We start from the raw sequence: 21,501 nt of genomic DNA, 5'->3' as shown, positions 1-21,501 counted from the left end.
TTTAGTAAAACCAGCCTATTCCAAGGATTGTTGTGAAGGCTAAATTAGGGGTGAACGCATGGATAGTAACTTCAGCTTTTTCATAAAATGTGGGATATAAATTATATAAAAATAACTAGTGTAAATAGTTCTATGAGTACAAAGTTAGTGTTTTGTTTCCTGAAAATTAATCTCTATTATACTCTTGTATATTTATGTGTGTGTGGCATCTTTCTGTTGTAATAGTGTTTTATCATCATGAAAACTGAAAGCTACAAGATACAACTCAGTAATCATCAACATTTGCAGTAAGCATTTATAGATGCCATGGAGGAAGACTTTTGGAAATGTCAAGGGGTGCTAAATAAAGCATCACAGTAGTTGTATTAATGGATTGCTAGTCCTCATTTAGCAACTACCTCATTTAGCAACTGTTTACAGTTATGATGGTAATGAAAACTTCATGATCACTTTTCTCGTTTTCAATCTTTGCACATCTATAAAGCAAAGGAAAACTTAAGTAGGATTCATAAGCACAGCTGTTTAACAACCAGTTGCCAGTCTCAATTGCGGCCACTAATTGGTAGAGAAAGGGAGGAATCTGGGATTACAAATTCACTGGAAATGCTGTGTGTGTTAATGGTAAATATTAAGAAGAGAAAGATAATATCTGCCTACATGTTTAATAAATTTACATTTGATGGTGAAGATGGAAATCCGACATTTAATTATGTTTTCTTAAACTCAAGAGTAAAGATGGACAGCATGCTGAAGAAGAAATTAATGCTTGGGAGGAAGGAAATGAATAATTTACAAAGTTCATGAATTTTAATGAAGTTAAGGATCAGTTAAACCAATGTTTTTCCTTTGGGAATACATACAGTAGCTGTAAATTAAGCTGATGATATTGAGAAAAAGCAAGAAAAAGAATGTATCTTTGGCTTATGGATTTGGTAAGAATACTACGGATCACAAGATTCATTTTTGGACCAAATAAACAATGACTTCTCACATGAGCCAATAATTAGCAGAGAGAAATTCACATATTTTGACCATGAGTGAATAATAAGAGTAGATTATGGTTGGTAAGGTTGAAAAAAGTAGAAGAGGATAGTAATGGATGAAAGAAGTTAGCTGAGATTAGAAATATCATTGGAACTTTCTGGGAAGCATCACATATAGTTACTTAATCAAGGTCAGGTCAAGATAGAAACCATTTGTACATACCATACCACCTTCAAAAGGAAAGCCCGTAGCTAGTTTAATAAATACTGCCTAAGACTGGATTACATTTCACAGGTTTGAGTAGGAATTGCAACTTTCATATTGATGATATAAGTAGTCAATCAACTTTTATCAAAATGTCATTAAATATTACAATTCCTTGTTATATGCCTTAGCTATTATGATAGCTTTATAACTTTCAAAATTATAATGGACTGGCTTTTATGATATCAACTTTCATTGTTAAACCTACAGTACATCGTTGATGCCTATACCGTGTTTCCCCGAAAATAAGCTCTATGCTGAAAACAAGTCCTAGCTTGATTTTGATGTGTGTGCCCAATATAAGCCCTATGCCAAAAATAAGCCCTACTTAAGACACCTATGTTCTGTACCAGCCTACTACCGGCCCTGCAGAAAAGGCAGGGACAACCCCTTTACAAAAAGGCAAGAGGCTGGAACTAAGCCTGCCAAATTTATTGACACAAAACAGAGCAAACAGAGCAAAACAAAACACAAACCATGAAACAGGAGCTATTCAAACGGTTGCCTTCAGCAAACCAGCCCTCCCACACATTCCCCTTTTAAACAGTTCAAGGCGTGGCTTCTCTCTGCCTCCTTCCGAGGTGCCCCATTGCCTTCCTCTGTTTACTCCTGATTGACTGCCTCCTGCGTCGGGCGTCCTTGAACAGGGCCAGCTGTGGGTCATCTTCATCCACACTGTCAGGCTCACACAGCTGGGTCTGGCTGAGGCCTCTGTGAAGCCTCAGGGCTGTCTTCTACAGGCTCTCCAACACCCCCCTCCTCCTCTTCTGAATCGTCCAACCCAACTGCCGAACCCACAGGCTGACCCTGAATCACAACAACCTACTCCATTGCACCTGGTTGCACAAGGTGGGGCAAGGCGCACAGGTAAAAATCACGCTAGGGTGGAGATGGGGGGGTTGGAGCTGCCCCACATGCCCTGCACCCACTTACTTTAGGACAGTTGTAGCCAGGCCTCCAACACCTGCCTCACCTCGCCGGCCCACTTCTTCTGCAGCCACTCGCCATTGCTCATGCGCGTCACCCCCAGTCTCTGTTTCACCATCAGATGCCTTCTGGAAAGGCCTCTGCAGCTGAGAAACAAGCTCCAGATTGATGCATGCGGCATCCCTCCGCCCTCCGTTTCACCATCAGAGGCATCAATCCGGAGCTTGTTTGTCAGCTGCAGAGGCCTTTCTGGAAGGTCTCCGACAGCAAAACGGAGGCCGGGGGTGAAGCATGTGAGCGGCGGTGAGCAGCCGCAGAAGTGGGCTGGCGAGGCAGGTGTTAGGGTGAGGGAGGCCTGGCTGCAGTAGTCCTAAGTTAAGTGGGTAAGACATTCCCCAAAAATAAGACCTGGTGCCACTTTTGGAGGCAAAAAAATAAATACGACCAGGTCTTATTTTCAGGGAAACACAGTATTACTTGAATTAATACATTATCATGTGTACATCATGTGCTTGTTGAGGTACCATTTTGGAACTGGAATGGAGATAGGGCATCTATCACTGCATTCCTTGATATTTCAATAGCTTTTAATACTGTCAATTGCAGTATTCTTCTGAGTCAGTTCCAGGGATTGCAGATAGGAGGCACTGTTATATGGTGGTTCTCTTCCTTCCTCCAGCGCCAGTTTCAGTTGATATTGGCTGGGGAGGGGAAAGAGATTGTTCCCTAAGCCCCCACTTTTTTGGGATACAAAGGGTTGACTCACACACACACACCCTTTATTCAACATGTACATGAAACAGTTGGGTGAGGTCATCCTGTTTTAGGGTTTGGTATGATCAGCATGTGATGACAGCCCAACACAGGTGAAGCTGTCAAGGTTCTATTCCAAACCCTGAAAGCTGTATGAGTTTGGATGGGGAGGAATCACCTCCAACTCAGTCCTATATCAAATGGATATGTCTTTTGGAGTCACTTGGATCTGGAGATATTCCATTCTTAATTTTAGATGGGTTGCATTTCTTCATTCAAAAGTGGTGTGCAATCTGGAAGTATTCAATGAGCAGGTGTTAGCTGTGGCCAGGAAGGTCTTTGCACAACTTTATCTACCATTTTCCCACAAAAATAAGACCAGGTCTTATATTAATTTTTGCTCCAAAAGACCCATAGGTCGTATTTTTTGGTTAGGGCTTATATTCGGGGAAATACGGTACTAAATGCATCCGTCTGGCTGATGAGCTTAACTGGGGCTTATTTTGGGGGTGGGACTTATATTACAAGCGTCCTGAAAAATCATGCTAGGGCTTATTTTCTGGTTGGGTCTTATTTTCAGGGAAACATGGTAGTATACCCTATTGTACCCTTTCCTACTTCATAAGGCTATTCAGAGTGTCACTCGTGTCTTAGTGTCACAACTCAAATATTACAATGCATTTTCTTTGGTGTTGTTCTTGAAGACCACTCAGAAGTTTTAATTGGTTCAAAAAGCAGCACGGGAAGCAATGATGAATATTATACTCGTGTGTCACTATACCTCTGCTCCACAAGCTGTACCAGTTACCACAATTTATTTATTTTATTTATTATGAAAGTATTGCAGTTACCACCATGTTTCAAGTTGTGAACAAAAGTGCTGGTTATGATTTATAAATCTCTACCTGGCGTGAGCTTAAATGGACTCCAGAAGATGGTAGAGGACAGGAAGGCCTGGAGAAACGTTGTCCATAGGGTCGCGATGGGTCGGACACGACTTCGCAGCTAACAACAACAACCTGGCATAGAAGCTGGTTATGTGACAGACTGCCTACCTTTTGCGGGATTAGCCTGACAGGTATAATCCGGTAAGTGTTCAGATGCTCTGGATCCTTCAGTAAAGCACTGTGATCTATCAGGACCTCTGAAGCATGGTTTCTTTGTTGCAGCACCCACTATCTGGAGTGATATTTCCCCTGATGTCTGTGTGGCTCCCACCTCCTGGCATTCTGGAAAACCTTAAAGACTAAGCTGTTCCACCAGGCTTTGGGTTAGGATGTTTGGGCACTGGCTGAATTATGTGTTTGTGTAGTTAGACAAAACCACCATTGGTTCCTGGGTATTCTTTTATTTTTATAATTATTGTATTCTGTTTTTATTATGTATTTCTTTGCCGTTTTGATTATTAGAACAAGTAGCATACTGATAACAATTTGTTATTATCCCTGCTTATCCACTGCCCAAAAAGGGCACTTAAACTCCAGAAGATCCTTCTATGGTAAGTTTACAAACCAGAAATGCATCTTTGTTCTTCGCCAAAAGAAACTTGGAAGTCTTGGCTTATTTCTTTTTTTAAAAAAAATCCTGTCTTTATTACTTTTATAAATAATTTAAGGCAATGAACATATCTAATACGTCTTCCTTCTATTTTCCACACAACCACCTTGGAGATAGATTGGGCTAAGAGTGACTGCTCCAAAATTACCCAACCAGGACACTATGAGTTCTTCTACTCCCACTTTTCATTTCTAAAGTGGGAGTAGAACTCATAGTCTCCTTGTTTTCTAGCCTGGAGCCTTAACCACTAATCCAAGCTGGCACTCTTTTCCTCCTGTTTCAAAGGGAATATGCCAATTACTAGTTCACACTTAAACAAACCACAGAAAGAACATTCTGATACAAGGAAAAATAAGTGGAAATATTCCAGCAATGTGCTCTATAACCTGTTTATCATCATCACTCAGATCTTCCTAAAAGGATATTTTAACTCACTGTCTGGAAGTCAGCGTAGAAAAATCTAAAACTGCTTAATACGGAACATCTTCACAGTCTTTGTAGAACTACTATAAAATAAAGATTTTTTATGGATCATGCTTAATATTCTCAAAGATCAATCTAATAAGCACAATATGCATATCAAGATAAAAGTATCATTTAAAACTTTCTTGGAAAGTTTCTCCTGTGAAAGCTAATAATGTCTTTCATAGCCTTAACAGGGCAGAGCTAATTAATATGACAAAAATATTACAGCATGTGTGATTTAAGGATACTAGGATGCTAAGGCAATTAAATTCTTCACAGAATACTGCACACAAACTTTTTAATATCAATTATTGTGTAGGAAGCCACCTATATCTATCTGAAATTAGAGAAACTGAACAGAGAATATATGTATGATTAATTGCTGTAGGCATTTTATCAGAATTAAATATTATGAGTTATAATCCAACACCAAGTTAAATGTAATAATTTCATAGATTTCAGTGACAAATATGCTTGCATTGCAACCCAAATTAATTTTCCCCATCCAAAATTGCTAAATATATATTTCCAAAGATATATATCTTCTCTACATAATAAAAAGTTTCTTTAGAAAATTGATACAAGAATCATTGTGCATGGAGCAAGTGGCAAGAGGGAAATTACAGGGAATTAAGCAAAGCTTTGCTTGCACATGTCACCTCAAATCAGTTGTAAGCAATTTTTTTAAAAAATTCCATACCTCTTAAAGCTGTTTTAGAATTACTCATAAATATTTCCTGTGTAATATATACAGTTAACAAACTATTATGTAATACTGTGTAATTATTAATGGTGGTCAACAAAAAATATACAATTGGGTATTGTGACTACATTCTCTTCAAAACATAATGAATTTAGTTTATATCCAGCCTTATTTATATCGTTATTTCATTCTAAAACTGTCAAACTTGAATATTAGAAGTGCTTTTTTCCATATCTAATTGCCAGTACCCTAAGATCTCCGAGGAAATTTTTTCCATTCATACGTGACAGGTTACAATAGAAAATGCCAGCTTTGAATTAGCAACATGATTGTGGCATGCTGTTCCACATTTTCCATTTTCCAAGTCTTTTTTTACCTCTATATGTTGGCTTTCATTCTTTTCATTTCTACATTGGGGATGGACAATTCACTTTCCCAAGGGCCCACATGACAAACTGGGACTCCTGTGGAGGGCCATCGCCATTGGCCCACCCCTGCCACTGATGCCACCCCATCCTCCGCTGATGCTGACAGCCCACCTCCCACTGATGCCATCCCAGCATCACCGATGCTGCCCCACCTCCTGGCACCGATGCCCTGGCCCTTACCAGACGCCATCCTACTCCCCGCCGACCTTACTAGACATCAAGATTATGTACCTCACATGAACGGACTAATGTTCTGCAGTGATTATCATCACACTGATTAGCATAGAAAAATGGTCTGTACCATGCAAAGTCTATTGCACTGAGTCTCATAAATGAAAATGTCATTGTACTACGGTAGTTGTAAGTCATCATTCACTTATTTAAAGGCCACACTTTAAATCATTTCACATACTGGGATACCCCTAAACAAATCAGAACTCTCCAAAGTCAATCACAGGTTTCGGTAATTGCACAGAAATGAATAAATTTTGTATTGCTCTTTGATGAAGAGACAACGTATTTTAAAAGAGGAAACATATTGTTACTAAAATTTCATCTCAGGTGTGAGATAAAAATCAAAGGTTATGGACCTGCCAATGATATGAATAGGGAGACAATGGAGACAAATTTGATTTGAGAAGAGAAAGATGGCCTACCAGCTAGTTACTGTGCCTTTTGTTCAGGAAACAACAGTCAAATATGAAGTAATCTATAATCTCTGTTGGGGATGTACATTTATTTTCTTTCACTATAATGCAGGGTGGGTTTTTTGCTAAATTCTAAAGAGTTTTTTGTCTAATAAATTAAAATGCTGCCTACTGTTGAGCTAGTTAGGAAAGAATGGTATTTAATAGAAAAATACTAAAAAAGAAAAATGTGACAAGGATAAAATATATTTATTTCTTACCTTTATCCAAAAAAAATTCATTGGATGATTTAGGGACAAGTTTTGTTTTGTTTTGTTTAAAAAAAAATAGCAAACTGTAGAAGCAGAGCTTAATTTATTCTACATTAATAAGCCCGTCTATCCAAGTACTTGCACTAGTTATTGATGTGTCACAGATGATATGACAGAAGAAAAATTATTGTGGATTACTAAAAATATCTTTCATGGTCATCTGTTGGCAGGTTTTTCTTTCCTCTGGCAATCACTTTAAGTAATGCTCAAGAACATAGTTAAATTTTGCTTTTACAAAAACAACAAAAGATATGAATCCAAAACATAGTAAATAAGTTGGAATCATTATAATGAACATTTATCTTCCCAGTTCCCACAACTACGAAGTTAACTCAAACAGGTGCTGCAGGATATTTTACTATTTAATAAAATGTTAACATTTTGTTAAATAGTAAAATATTCCATGGCATCCCTGTGTTTGCTGTGGTAGCCTGAGGTGCGTTAGTTAGTGCAGTTTGAGTACGCAGTTGGCCTAGGAGTGCTGTGAAAAATTTACTGAAACACTAAGGGCATTGTGAATGAGGAAAGTTTAAAAATCTCTGATTTATCTATATAATAGATGTACCACTCAATTACTTTCAGTGCTGTTATCATTTATCATTTAAGAAAGCCCTTAAAAATATGGCTTTTTCACCAGTCCCTGGGACAGGGCTATTTGTGACTTTGCAACTGATACTGTATTTTTTATTCCTTGATTCTTTGAATTTTCTTAACCCAAACATTAATGTATATTATTTTTGTTTATTTATTACAGTTTTCTATTTGTTACTGTTTCAATACTTTCTACATCACCTAGAGTTGTTCAGACAATTGTGGTGGCTTACAAATTGAGAAATAAAACAAATAAGGGAGGGTGACTGGCCCAGTCAACCAGTGAACTTTCATGGGCAAGGGTGGATTTAAAGCCAGGTTTTTCTGCTCCTGGTTCAGTACCTGTAACACTACTTCATACAACATTGCACATGCAGCATGACGTAGGCTTAGGAAGAGCCTAAGCAGGTAAAACTAAAACCACAATGAAAAAAGTCAGTGTCACTCAGAAGTGTTTTTCAACATTATCATTTGTATATTTTATTTATTTGTTATTTATTTAAATATATTTGCCACCCATCTCACCATGGGGCTGGACTGGGCATGTACACTCACACTCATCATTTTGTTTATTTATATATAAGATTTATGTATCACCTGAAACCAAAAAGACTCTAGGCAGCATCCAGAATTTACATATAAATAAAATGCCACTTGATATAATACTAATTAAATCAGTCATTCAATTAAGTTTGGATTTAATTAAAGTTAAAAGTAGTAAGTTGAATTTATTGTAGTTATTAAACGAGGCCCCACTGGTATAATTAATCCCTGGAGCCTTTCTGGAAGAGCCATGTTTCCAGCTGTCCCCAGAAGCCCACAAAGCTATGAGCTATTATTGCCTAAAGAGCAAGCTATTCCAAAGGTTTCAGCCTTACCAGGTAGACGAGATAGGAAACATGAGCAGATAATTCGACTCTATTTTAAGGTTACATTAAAAGAATCTTGCACGTCTGAAAATACAAATCTCCCATGGTCCCCTTTATAACCTACAGCAAACTACTGAGGGTGCCTTCTGAGCCTCTTGTCCACCCACTATCCAGCTCTGGGCTGTGCTTTCTCTTATCTGGCCATTCCCTAGGAAGCATCTCTTCACCCCATCTCCCAGGGTCTTTCCCATATACCAGTACCAAGTCATCTGAGGAGTCATCTCACCTCAATGGGACTAGCCCGCCCCACTCACTCCAGGAGAAGGGGCCTGCTATGAACCCCATCTGCTAAGGAATTCCAACAGGCAAAATCAAAGTGAAGAGCCTTGTTTACTCTGTCTCCAGTCCTGTGAAACACTTTAGCACTGGAGGTGAAAACTGTTCCTATCCTTTTGGCCTTCCCGAAAGATATTAAAATTTGGTTCTGCCAATTAACTTGGGGACCCGAGAGAGGTGCTCGCTGCTGGAGTAGTTGTCAGGGTAAGAAGATCTCATTCCTGTGCTGCCCATCTCTTTAGTTCTAGGTTTTTTTTACATAGTTCTTGAAATTTTAATTGTTTTTCTATTTATCTTTTTACTGTTTGTAAGCCGGTCAGAGTCGCCTTATCAGTGAGATGGTTGGCATACGAGTTTAATAAAACAAAGAAGTCTCTCCTTCAGGCTCACTACCCCTCCCCCTCCCCCTAAGTTCCTGGGGCACATTCACTCTTGAAATGCCACTTGCTCTTGGGTCAAACAGGAGAGTTACCAACTCATTCTGAGGAATTATTAGAGATGAATTTCCTATAAAAGTTAGTGAAACCTAGGAAGTGCTGTACATCTTTCACATTACCATTTTTGTGTGTGTGTGTGTGTGTGTGTGTGTGTGTGTGTGTTTGTGTGCGTGCGTGCGTGCGCACCATGATAGAATAGCCTCTACCTTTGCTGCATCCATCTGCATGCCTGCTATGGAGATTCTGTGGTGCAAATGAGGCAGGTCAAATACACATTTTCCTAGTTTGGCAAAGTGTTTGTGGCCCTGTAATTTTTGTAATACACATCTGACATGGATGACATGGAAAGGCTGAACTTTGGAATAGACTAACATGTCCTCTAAGTACACCATCACATACTAGGCTAAAATTTCTGAAAATATGTCATTCATGAATCTGGAAAAAACAGTATAGTTAACTAAGTTTGTGTATTCTTGTATAGATTCATTTCCTTCTTTCATTCTGATTAGACAATTCTCTAGATTTGAAAAAATACATACTTTTCTGACTACTCTGAGATAAGTGGGAGTGGATAATGAATTCTAACTGTCACACTGTTCAGGTCTTTTGTAATCATGAACAGTGCACAGTAAACCAGGAAACTACAGATCAATCAGCCTGACATCAATACCTGGGAAGATATTGGAAAAAATAATCAAAAAACAAATCTGTGAACATCTAGAAACATAAAATTATAACTAGTATATCTCTGGCTTCCCAACTCAGACTAAACATGAACAATGTTATCTACATTACAAAATGCTTGACCAGGTAACCACAACTTACACTGACTGGTTCTTCGGGGACATCCTTCCTGAAAAAAATCGAGGACACATTGAATGGCTGACATTCCACAGATGCAACAAAGGTGAAGTAATTTCACACTTCCTTCCTTATTGCCAAAGACTAGGCTCCAAACTGGATTTTTACTTTGTCTAGTCATATTTGCTTCCTATTCAAGCGTCACTTCATATCACAGAACTACTCAATAAATCAAGGGACTGCATAGCATCAGTGTGTTAAGAGAGACTGCTTGAGGGTTAACCTATTGAGCATATTCCAGAAGTTAACAAGACACCTAACAGAAACATATTTGAAGATTGCTTGTGTTGCAGGTGATCATTAGGACTTTCTTCCCAAGATTTAATAAAAAAAAAATCTTCCTTCTAACTGAAGCAATGGAATCAGTGATGGTTCCAATTTGATGTTCACTAAATATTTTGAAACACAGCTGCCATTATGGTTTGCCATTAGCCAAGCTGGTGATACCCAATGATAAGTGAGGTTTAAATTGGAAGGTTCCATGTTTATAAATTTACACTGGAAAAACAGAAAACAATCACTGGCATGATAAGGTTATCATACTGCATTTAATATGAGTCTTCCCCAGCTTAAACATACTCAGCTTTCACACTTTCTTGGTAAGTTATGATTGGCAAGCCTATCATCATTTTTGTTACTCTCCTCTATACACTTTCTATTTTGCTACAATCATTTTACAAAATGCAATGCCCAGTTTGGTACAGCAAATCACATGAGGTCTTACCAAAGCAAAGTGAAATAATATTATTATTACATGTCAACTGATGAATATTAAAGGTAAAGGTTCCCCCGCACATGCGTGCTAGTCGTTTCCGACTCTAGGGGCTGGTGCTCATCTCCGTTTCAAAGCCGAAGAGCCAGCGTTTGTCCGAGGACGTCTCCGTGGTCATGTGGCCGGCATGACTAGACACCAAAGGCGCACGGAATGCTGTTACCTTCCCACCGGAGTGGTCCCTATTTTTCTACTTGCATTTTTTATGTGCTTTCGAACTGCTAGGTTGGCAGAAGCTGGGACGAGTAACAGGCGCTCACTCTGCTACACAGCACTCAGGATTCGACCCGCCAAACTGCCGACCTTCTGATCGACAATCTCAGTGTCCTAACCCACTGAGCCACCGCGTCCCTATTATTTTCCCCTATTTTAGCAACTAGCTTCCAATGGACTTCTATTACATTTAAAATCTCATCTAATTCCCTAATGTCAGTTGCTCCACAAATGTTGAAGAACGGTAAGCTACACTGATGTATCAGATTAGACCAGGCATGTCAAACTTGCAACATCACATGACATCGCACAACGTATTGCGACTTTTTCTCCATTGCCAGCAATGGGGTGGGTGTGGTTTTGGTATGACGCATCCAGCCCGCGGGCCAGCAGTTTGACATACCTGGATTAGATTAACACTTTCAGAAATATAAGCTTTTGAATGTATCTTTTCATATCCATGAACTGGGTTACAGTTTTTAGCGTTCCTCTTAAAGCACCAATTTATCCTAGAATGGTACAATCTAACATTTTTAGAGGAAAATATGAAATATTGGTATCACAGTGGCCATCAAAATCAAACAGAAAATGTGCTTTTAAAAGTTAGCTTAGTTTTAGGCCATTAAAATTTCTACATATTTTTACACATAACAATACTGTTCTAATTTCTTTTCTTTGTGTCTAGTTTATTTGAAGGTTTCATACGCATTATACATAAAGGTACAGAATAAGGAATTCGTTTATTTCATTTTCTGTTTCATTTCTCCTCGTAGTTGTAAGGTGATGCCCCCTAAACAATGTAATAGTATATATATCAATATTGTACTTCAGAAAAGTACAGTATTTTTCTGTACTTTTATTTTTTCTATATGAATAGTTTTTATTTTTTCTAAATGAATTTAATTTAATTTACTTTTTAATTTAGTGTAAAAGGCTAATTATATATATATATATGTTAATCAAACTTTGTTAGAGTTTTTTTCCCAGGAAAAAGAAAGATGTATATTTCAGACAAGCAAATGGAAGAAAATTAGTCAAAGTGTGGACACTTTTTAATTTAATCAAATAAGATAACTTTTAAAAATCACAGAAAAAAAAATATTCATGACTGAATTCCAGGTTATCCAGATTCTACAATTTATTTTGTCCTAATTCAAACTCAATGATCTCTTACTACATGTGTTTATCATAAAGATCTTACTCTGCAAGCAAACACTGCCCTCTTGTGCACTAGAATTTCCAGCAGAGGATCTTGTCAATTTTTAAAGATAAATGTTAAATAGAGGAGGCAAATGGCTTTACAAATTAAAAAGCAATAAAATACTTCATAAAAGTTTCTGATCCAATAAGAGCGATTAACTGGGAAACACAATCTAAGGACTGGCTGCTTAAGTCTCAACAGCTCAACTGAGACAGAACTCAGTGAAGACAGAATGTGTAACCAGTTTTACTCAAAAGTCACTGCTTGGGATTGCAACACAGAGCTAACCTGAAATGTTTATTCTGAAGATTAAATCCAACTGTGCTCCAAGTTTATTTTATTTTCTTGGAAGGTCAAAGTCCTTCATTACAAAAAGGACTGAACTGGAGGTTACAATTTTCGTCATGCGGAGGAACAGAAAAGATGTTTTATCCTGCCAGCTATTCAATTTCGTTTTCTAGTTTAATATCGTAAAGACTTGAGTTAGAAACAAAGCAGCCGAGCAAAAGTGCACATGCAGGAGAAAAGCAAAAGATGGGTAATGTATTTAAGAATATGACTATCACAAGTTCTCTGAATATCGCACCCTCTGCATAACAATGATCAAGAGGCAAACATCATCTCAGGTTCTACATATGCATGGCTATATAATAAAAGCCATATGAGCTCATTTCAAATAAATTCCTCCAAATCACTGCAAAATATCACAGAGATAATAGATTATTTTTAAAAAATAATTTCCCCTAGAAAGTATCTTTTTCTAAACATATTTGGGTGTGAATGATTGCATTGGTATGTAAGAAATTCTTAGTAGTGTTAGAATCTAGCGTATCTTGAAGGCTAAAAAAAAAAAAGACAACTGAGTCTGTTTTCATTATGATGTTTACAGTAGGAAAAATTCTCACTCTTCCACTACCCATCAGAAATTATGAAATTAAAATGCTTGACATGTAAGCCAGGCAATAGGTTTTTAAAAACAATGACAGAGATAACCTACAACCATCAGTGAAGAGGTGGGGAATCTTCTATGATAATCTTAAATTCAGTTTTCTCATCAATTTTAATTCTTTGTCCTTCCAAGATGCTCATTTCAGTAATATAAAGAGCAAAAAAGCTCGCTTTTGTTATATTCAGTACCCACTTCCTCCCCCAACTCCTTGCAAAAGTTCAAAAGTCTTGGCCCTTCCAGTATAGCAGGTATAAATTAATACCCTTCCTTAAAAGAACATAGCAACAAAGTAGAAACAGACATTGGGAGGCAACAGCCTTTGAAAAGAACTGCAGGGACAAGTGGTGACATTGAAGCTATGGTCAAGAGTAAAAAGGTCAAAGGTTCAGACAAGTTTAAGGAATTACTAAGCTACACATTTGTCTATGATCCTACCCCGAGTTCAGACAATCGGTGTCAAGCCATATTCTGAATAGAATATTGTAAGAGTTTGCTTTTTTTTAAACTTCCATAAAAATAAATTGGAGAGACATAACAGAACAGACTTATAAAAGTTTGCTCAAAGTCAGCTAGATAAACAGCATCTTAAAAACAGATAGCTTAAAACAAACAATTCAGCAGCTAGTGCTCTGTGTGTGGGGGGCATGAGGGGGGAGTATAAGGTGAAGTAATCATGTTCTTCTATATTAGTGTGCTGACCCTTTGTAGGGCATGAAATTAACTATCAGCAAGTAAAAAATCTGCTACTTGTTAAACTACTTTGCTACACAGAGTGGTCTTAAAGTAAAATACAGGGATTGAATTTCTTCTGAAAGATTAACTTGTATAACCTCTCAGCAGGCTTTCCCTATCAATGAACTCTAGCAAAAACCACTCAGGGTTAATTGGAAATATAGACATTTTGCAGGCATTTATAGAATAATTCTGAAAACCAGACTGGCTAAAAAGCCTTACCTTGACAGCTGTCCTTGAATAATAATACATTTTAGCACTGGCCATTCTGAAGTGCATCTCAAAAAGCAAAGCAAAACAAAAACTCTGGGACAGAAATGCAATGGGAACAGAAGTGTTGGCTAAATTTAACATGTAAATCAAACTTGACTGTAAGCTTAATCTTAGCACCCAACCTCTTAGAAATGGGGATGGAATCTATCTGTAGCATTCTCTATTCAATCATATAAGTAAAAAATATTTTGATTTAATGTATGACATGCTTTTTTTTCAAGGGCGAAGTCTCTAAGAAAAATGAAAGCATGGAGAATGAAATATGACTTCCATCTTCCATTTCTCTTCAATTTTATTCAAATATTCTGCATTTATTTAAAGCTAAAGTTTTATCCCTAAAGCAGTATCTTTCTGATATTTTGAAAAGTTATCTGCAAGGTCAAGTACTGCCCAGCATAATGAAATAATGGTATCTAGAGACAACATAATTTTAAAAACTGGAGCTTTTAATCACATATGTAAATAAAGAAACTACTATCTTAAACAAGTTTGTGTCTGAAGTATGAAAATATTAGAAACATGTTAAAAAATCAATTTAGTCCAAAAATCTTGTTCTATAGGTGTAACAGCAGTTCTGATATCATGACAAGAACTAAAATTGTAACTCCAATAACTTACAAAAACAGCAATATTTAAATACACTTTCCAACAGTGAAGTAACAATAATTCATATTTCAAGAAATATAAATCAAAAAGTTTTCCTCAACACACAGGTATTCTTGAGGTTAAGAATGTCAACTTATGGACAATACATACTTACAAACTGGCCACCTATTACTTAAAATGGTAGACAGCTGACCAGCCACATGTTCCAACTCATTCTCCTTCCTCAAGCTGATGAACTGTTCAAGCCACTCAATGTTTTCAGCAGTTCAGGAAAGCACTGTGCAGCTTCACAGGTTCATCACCCTGATGAAAAATGCCATTTGTTGTTTTGGGTCAGATCATTCAGGATGGTGAAAGATGAATCATACAAATTTAATTCATTTGGGATCACGGAATTGAACTGAATTTTAACTGAACCAGTTTTAACACAAGCACTCATAGACCTTCAGGTTTCCATAAAATACAGGCAGGCTCTTTTTATGAAATTATTCAGAGGTCTCTACATGTTCTTTCTTTCTAGAGCTTTTGCAATTCCAGTTTGATATTCGAAGAACTATCTTCAACTCTACAGCTAGATTATAGTCAGAAAGTGTTGTTGATCTCCATTTTACAGTGAAGTATACTTTTTTCTCACCTAATGAGAAGGAAGGACTCACTGAAGAGCCTAATGCTGGGAAAGATTGAGGGCAATAGAAGAAGGGGACGACAGAGAATGAGGTGGCTGGATGGAGTCACTGAAGCAGTAGGCGTGAGCTTAAATGGACTCCAGAAGATGGTAGAGGACAGGAAGGCCTGGAGGAACGTTGTCCATGGGGTCGCGATGGGTCGGACACGACTTCGCAGCTAACAACAACAACAATACTTTTTTCTACTGAAGAAATATCTGTCAAACAAATTGGAACTCAGACTAAATAACCTGTTCTGACTTACATAAACATTTAATTAGATTTAGTAACGCATCTCATTCTTAACCTGGAGACTGCCTGTAGATTGGTATGATAAACAGAGAACATTCTGAATAAAAGGAATATAATTATTTAATAATATTTCTTTCACTTCTGCCCTGTCTTTCTCAAGTACTCAAAACTCAAGTTCTCAAGTATTTGAAATCCTTCTTCAATATTTGACATACAATCACAACTGAGTGTCAACATATTACTTGTAATGGAGACATTCATATTTTTCTTCCTTTAAAAAAAGTTCTGTAATCAAGACAAAATCCTGAAAAAAAAATCTAATTCTTTCTCTCTACTTTTAATGAAACATTTCAATTAGGAAATGTAAAAAAATAAGTCTGCTCTCCGAATGTTCTCTATATTATCTTAGCACTTTCCAAAATCCAGAAATTGAAAATACAGTTTCCAACTTTAGAATTATTAAATATTTTTAGTAACCTATTACAAAAAGCTGCTTTACATCATGAATTTAAATGTGCAAAAATTAGTGATCCACTTACTGTCTTTTGGATGCTTGGTATACTGAAGATAATTTCAAATGCTACAAGCTACCTGGACTTTGCAATCAGGAAGAGGCTGCAACATAACAATTACCAGAAATGTGAAAAGTCTAAGTGTTGTCATCCCCACTGACTTTGTTCACAGAACAGTAATAAATGTGATTATGTAGGACTGGCCTCTTAAATGAAAATGGGGTTGAGGCACCAAGTCTGAAAGATGTGTATTTATTTAAAGAAGTGTGTCCATTTTTCCAGTGCATTTGTTTAAATAATGGTTAACAATAAATGAACCAATATAATCAAAAAATAAAGAGCCTTGGTGGAGCAGTGGGCTAATGCCTCCTTAAGTAACACCAGCTGCCTGCAATTAGTGCAGGTTCGCATCCCACCAGGCTCAAGGTTGACTCAGCCTTCCATCCTTCCGAGGTAGGTAAAATGAGGACCCAGATTGTTGGGGGCAATTAAGCTGACTTTGTAATAATGCCGCTGGGGTGTGTGTGAAAGCCCTAATAAGCAGACATATACATAGAATGAAGGCTACTGCTAAACTTTTAAGCCGCCCTGAGTCTTCGGAGAAGGGCGGGATATAAATGGAATTAAAATAAATAATAATAATAATAAAAAATCCTTAATCAGAATAAAATACAATGACAAAGAAGGAATCTACCAACACAAGATGTTCTATTATCACAAGACAAGAAGTACTTTTCTCCCAATTAATAACTCAAGGTTAAAGATCAATGCTTATTGCAGCAGACTCTCAGTAATTCAGATCCAATTAGTGGTAGTAAGCACATTCTTATTGCCCTATGCCTATCATCTCAATCCAGATATTTTTTTAATTTATATTTATTTATCCTATTTATAAGCCATCCAACTCCAAAAATGACTCTGAGGAGTGTCACAAAATTTTAAAATTTCAAAAAAGGAATTCAAAAAGGAATTCACAGCAAAAACATGAAAACGAGATAAAGGGAATTACATTGTAGTATAAAACAGGGGTCCCCAACCTTTGGTCCACGGTCCAGGACCGGGCTGTGGCCTCCTGGCCAACGGGCCACAGAAATGGCTGGCCATACGCACATGCATGGGGGTGCATTTCCCCCCACTCGTGCTAGCGCCCATGGCCGTTTGCACATGTGCACGGGTGTGAATGGGAATGCTAGCACGGGGTACGTGTCTGCAGCCCGTTTGCACATACGCCAGCAGTCCGGGCAGTTTGTGTGGCCCGTTTGCGCTAGCCACCATGGGGATGCACGGCCATTAGTGCATGTGAATGGCACCAGTGCATGCCACATGCACAAACAGGGCTGCTAGTGCTGCGCTAGTGTGTGCGGCCCCTTGCATGCACAGGCGCATACCAATTTTAAAGCTGCTCTCCTTCCCTCTGGTCCTCGAGCCCGGAAAGGTTGGAGACCTCTGGTATAAAACAACATTTGGGAAAAATAGTGCAGGGAAAAATCCCTAATATTTTGGTCACCTGTTCCCTATTTATACCTTTGGAAGGAACTCAGGCATATTCTACAAAGAGCATGCTCAATTCCTCCTCTTTTTCTAATACCAAAGTAGGATTATTATACCAATCCTTTCATGTTGCAGCAGGATGATACATTGTGAACTGATCTCAACACTTTTCAAGTGGAAAAAAAACAGCTGCTGATGAATTTGGGCCTCCAGAAAACAGGATATATTTTGCAGATAGACTGCCTTAGCATCTTTCTCTTTGAAATTCCCCATGCCATTCATGAAGAGGAATGTATGAAGAGATTGCATGTCCTGCCCACTTTCCTTAGCACTAGTTGTTGCAGGAAAAAACTTCAGATGGGAGATTATATGTGATTTACAGACTATCCATAAGCGGAATGCAAGGCTGTAGCCCTGCTATAATTGTTTCTAAATTCAGACAATAATAAGAATTTTACATGAAGTAATTTCTATTTAAGTTAAGCACCTCTAAATAAACATGCTTAGGATAGCACCACAGAAGCCTTTTTCATACAAAAGCAATGCTGCTTTATCAACACATCCCAGTGCTACACTAGTCAGAAAAAAAGTACTATCAAGTGAATGAAAAATAAATAGTATGCTCTTTTTCTGAGCAGCATAAAAATTGAGTACTCAGGTCTGGCCATAAAGAAAACTGTTGCCACCACTTATCTTTTTTTGCTTGCTCTCTGTTTAATGCAACTAGAGGGCTGGGTTTGTTGGATCAAATCACTCTTGAGATGTCCAAGAAAAACATCTAAAATCAGAACAGCTTTGATTCTTGTAAAAATAACTGACCCTCCTTTCCTAGAATTTGTTGACATTTTCTCTTTGGGAAACACAATAGGAACCATTGGACCCTACTTTGGGCACTAAAGAATTCAGCATGTGAACAAGAACTCACTACAGAGCAATCACAGCTCCTGGAGAATATTTAACAAGTTTTAAACTCGCCTACCCTTAAATCGAAAGGCAGTACAAGACCTACAACTCCCCACAATATCTTCTTCCCTGGGCTGGGGGGACGGGGACGGAATTGGCCCAAACAAATCCTATGAGCAAAGGTGAGCCAAAACCTGGGTTTCCTAATCCAGCAGCTTGACCACTACTACATCACGTTGGTGATTAGTTGCTTTTACTCAGGTTCTTCCAGGGATAAAGGCCTGCAAATCTCTCCCCACCGGCGGGAGTAAAGTAGACGACAATGAGCCCAAGCCCAGGGGTAGGCAACCTCGGCTCTTTTAGGACCCATGGACTTCAACTCCCAGAATTCCTGAGCCAGCTATGCTGGCTCAGGAATTCTGGGAGTTGAAGTCCATGAGTCCTAAAAGAGCCGAGGTTGCCTACCCCTGCCCAAGCCGAAGAAACGGGGCTAAATCCTGAACAATTCCGCCGGCCTCCATTCCTTACCTCCGATAATGGTACGGATAAGGGAGGCGTGTCCCGGGCAGTCCACCAGGGTCAGCTGGAGCAGCCCAGGCTCGGGGCCCAGGTGCGGAGGCAGCTCGGTGCAAAGACAAGAGAAGCCCAGGTCCAGGGTGATGCCCCGAGCTCGGCTCTGCGGGGCCCTGTCGAAAGCGGCGGTGGAGCCGATGGTGCTGAGAGCACGGGCCAAGGCGGTCTTGCCGCTGTCGATATGGCCCAGGACTCCCACGTTGACATTCAGTCGGCGAGGGCCGCCGGGGGCAGCAGAAGCCGCAGTCGCACCGGCCATAGATACCTCTCTCTCTACTCGCTTCGCTTCCCAAACTGGTCCGTTTCCCTTTAGCACCCCCGCGGCAACACAGCCCGTGTGAAAGCAGTTCCAGCAAAGCTGGCAGGCGCCGTGGGAAAAGCTCTTTCCAAGAAGTCAGCAATAGGAACACGGAAAGCCCGACGATGTGCTTGGCTTTGTCAAGAGCATCTTTGTGGCTTCCGAATAAAACTCAGCTACGCACCGTCCATCAAGTTCTTATAAAATTCATTTTGAAGGAATACCTGTATTCGTATACCTATATACTTTCCCATACACATATTCATACGTTTTTCTGTGCAGTTCAATAAACTTTGGCACAGCACTTGAGGAAATGCCAGGAAAAACATGCAAAAACTATTCAATATTACTTTAATTGGGTCATTAAAAATGAAGTTAGCTTAAAGAAGCACGAATAGAAACATATAACACCAGTTTCTCATTTCATCAGCTTGCACAACTGCAAATAGTCTGGATGGGCTATCTTTTTTTAACTGCTGAAGGATTTCCCATTGTACAAATTATCTGTTTATTAATGCTATGCTACACCAGTCACCTGGTTTCAGAACTATTCAACTATTTCATGAATGTACAAAACTGAAAAATAAAACACAAACAGGAGCTGATAACATATTCCTTTTTTTCATTGCTATTTACTTAGCAATATAGTTCTATATTATATAGACTATATTATATTATAGCCTGAGAAATTTCAAGTTTACCATTCTAGACTCTTCAAAATCGACCTCCAGCAAAGATATGAGAGACCAAAGAAAAGAAAACTTGATATTGGTAAGATTTAAAAAGTGCAACCTTACAAATCACAAATTAAAAAACAAAAAGAGGTCACAAAAACATTTTACTCTTTTGTTAATTTGATGTAATATCTTACCTCTCCAATTTCCTTTCCTGTATGTTTTGTAAAATACTGCTATTGCTAACATTTTCAAAACCTCATGGGAGAAAGGGCAGGAAGTCAGACCTTTGGGATAGGTTAAAAATGTGAAGATCACTCACACAACCTTCTTTCTCCAAAAATAATATACTGTTTGACAGTTTCAGAGTTCAGTATGTCCCACTGAAATTTGGAAGCTTATATGACTCTAGGCTATGTCCTGTAACCTCAAACCTTTAGTCTAGTAAAAAGTGAGCTTTCCAGTCCCTCCTTGGCTATCACATGACATCTGTGCTCAGTAACAGGTGGGGTGTTCAGACACACATGTACCATAAGTGAGTTAGCTTGCAGGGGGAATAGCAGAAGATACATTGGCTAAATAAATTGATTATAAAGCTATAGAGCAAGGATCACATTTTTCAATACCGTTACTTTTCTTTTTAGTAGTAAAGTGCTAAAAAAATAGCAAAACCATCATCATCATTTTAATAAAGTTTTGGTAAGAGATAAATGCTTATGTTTGATTTTTCTTTTTCAGAAAGCGCCTCCCTGGTTCCTTCCAACTTAAATTTTATTCACAACCAATATTTAGAAGAAAAATAGATGACAGATTAGGTTTTTTTCCTAATAATGTGATTTAAGTCAGATGCCAGAAGGATTGTTTAAAGTTCTTGCTTAAGCATTGCTGTAATTTTTTCTCAGCCTAGTAAATGAATAATAACCCCTGTATGGTCTGAAACATGCTTTTAAAAACAGCATATAAAAATATGAAATGAAATAATGATCTATTATTGTAAAATGGATTCCTCTTTGACACAGTCGGTCAAATCAATAGTGTTTACGATTAAGAAATGAACAATGTATGCAATATAGTTTAAGTTTATGATTGGAAACTTATTTTTTGCTATTTTAATTTATAATGCCACCCTCTCCATTCTTGGTATTCTTACAGAGGGTACTACAGGGAGGAACCAGTTTAGAAATTACACCGAGTCATTTTTGAATTCATGAGAATGATTCAGTATGGCTGCAGTACATTCAAACATGAGGCCAA

The 21,501-nt window shown here is 38.2% G+C and overlaps 1 protein-coding gene and 1 long non-coding RNA gene across 3 annotated transcripts in view; one reads left to right on the top strand and one right to left on the bottom strand.

Moving 5' to 3' along the window:
- The window catches only part of EEFSEC (eukaryotic elongation factor, selenocysteine-tRNA specific), a 164,941-nt gene extending 145,382 nt beyond the window's left edge, over window positions 1-19,559 (bottom strand). For both annotated transcript variants that reach the window (XM_083354325.1, XM_083354326.1), the window contains exon 1: window positions 19,231-19,559. In XM_083354325.1, the coding sequence (XP_083210451.1) occupies window positions 19,231-19,534 (304 nt within the window). In that variant the 5' untranslated portion in view covers window positions 19,535-19,559. The remainder of the gene's footprint in view (window positions 1-19,230) is intronic.
- The window catches only part of LOC310635416, a 790,193-nt gene that overhangs the window by 635,190 nt on the left and 133,502 nt on the right, over window positions 1-21,501 (top strand). The gene's annotated exons all lie outside the window — the stretch shown is intronic.

Source organism: Vipera ursinii, assembly GCF_947247035.1.
Source record: "Vipera ursinii genome assembly, chromosome: 2".
NCBI lineage: Eukaryota > Metazoa > Chordata > Lepidosauria > Squamata > Viperidae > Vipera > Vipera ursinii.
This window is presented reverse-complemented; position numbering and strand designations above follow the sequence as displayed.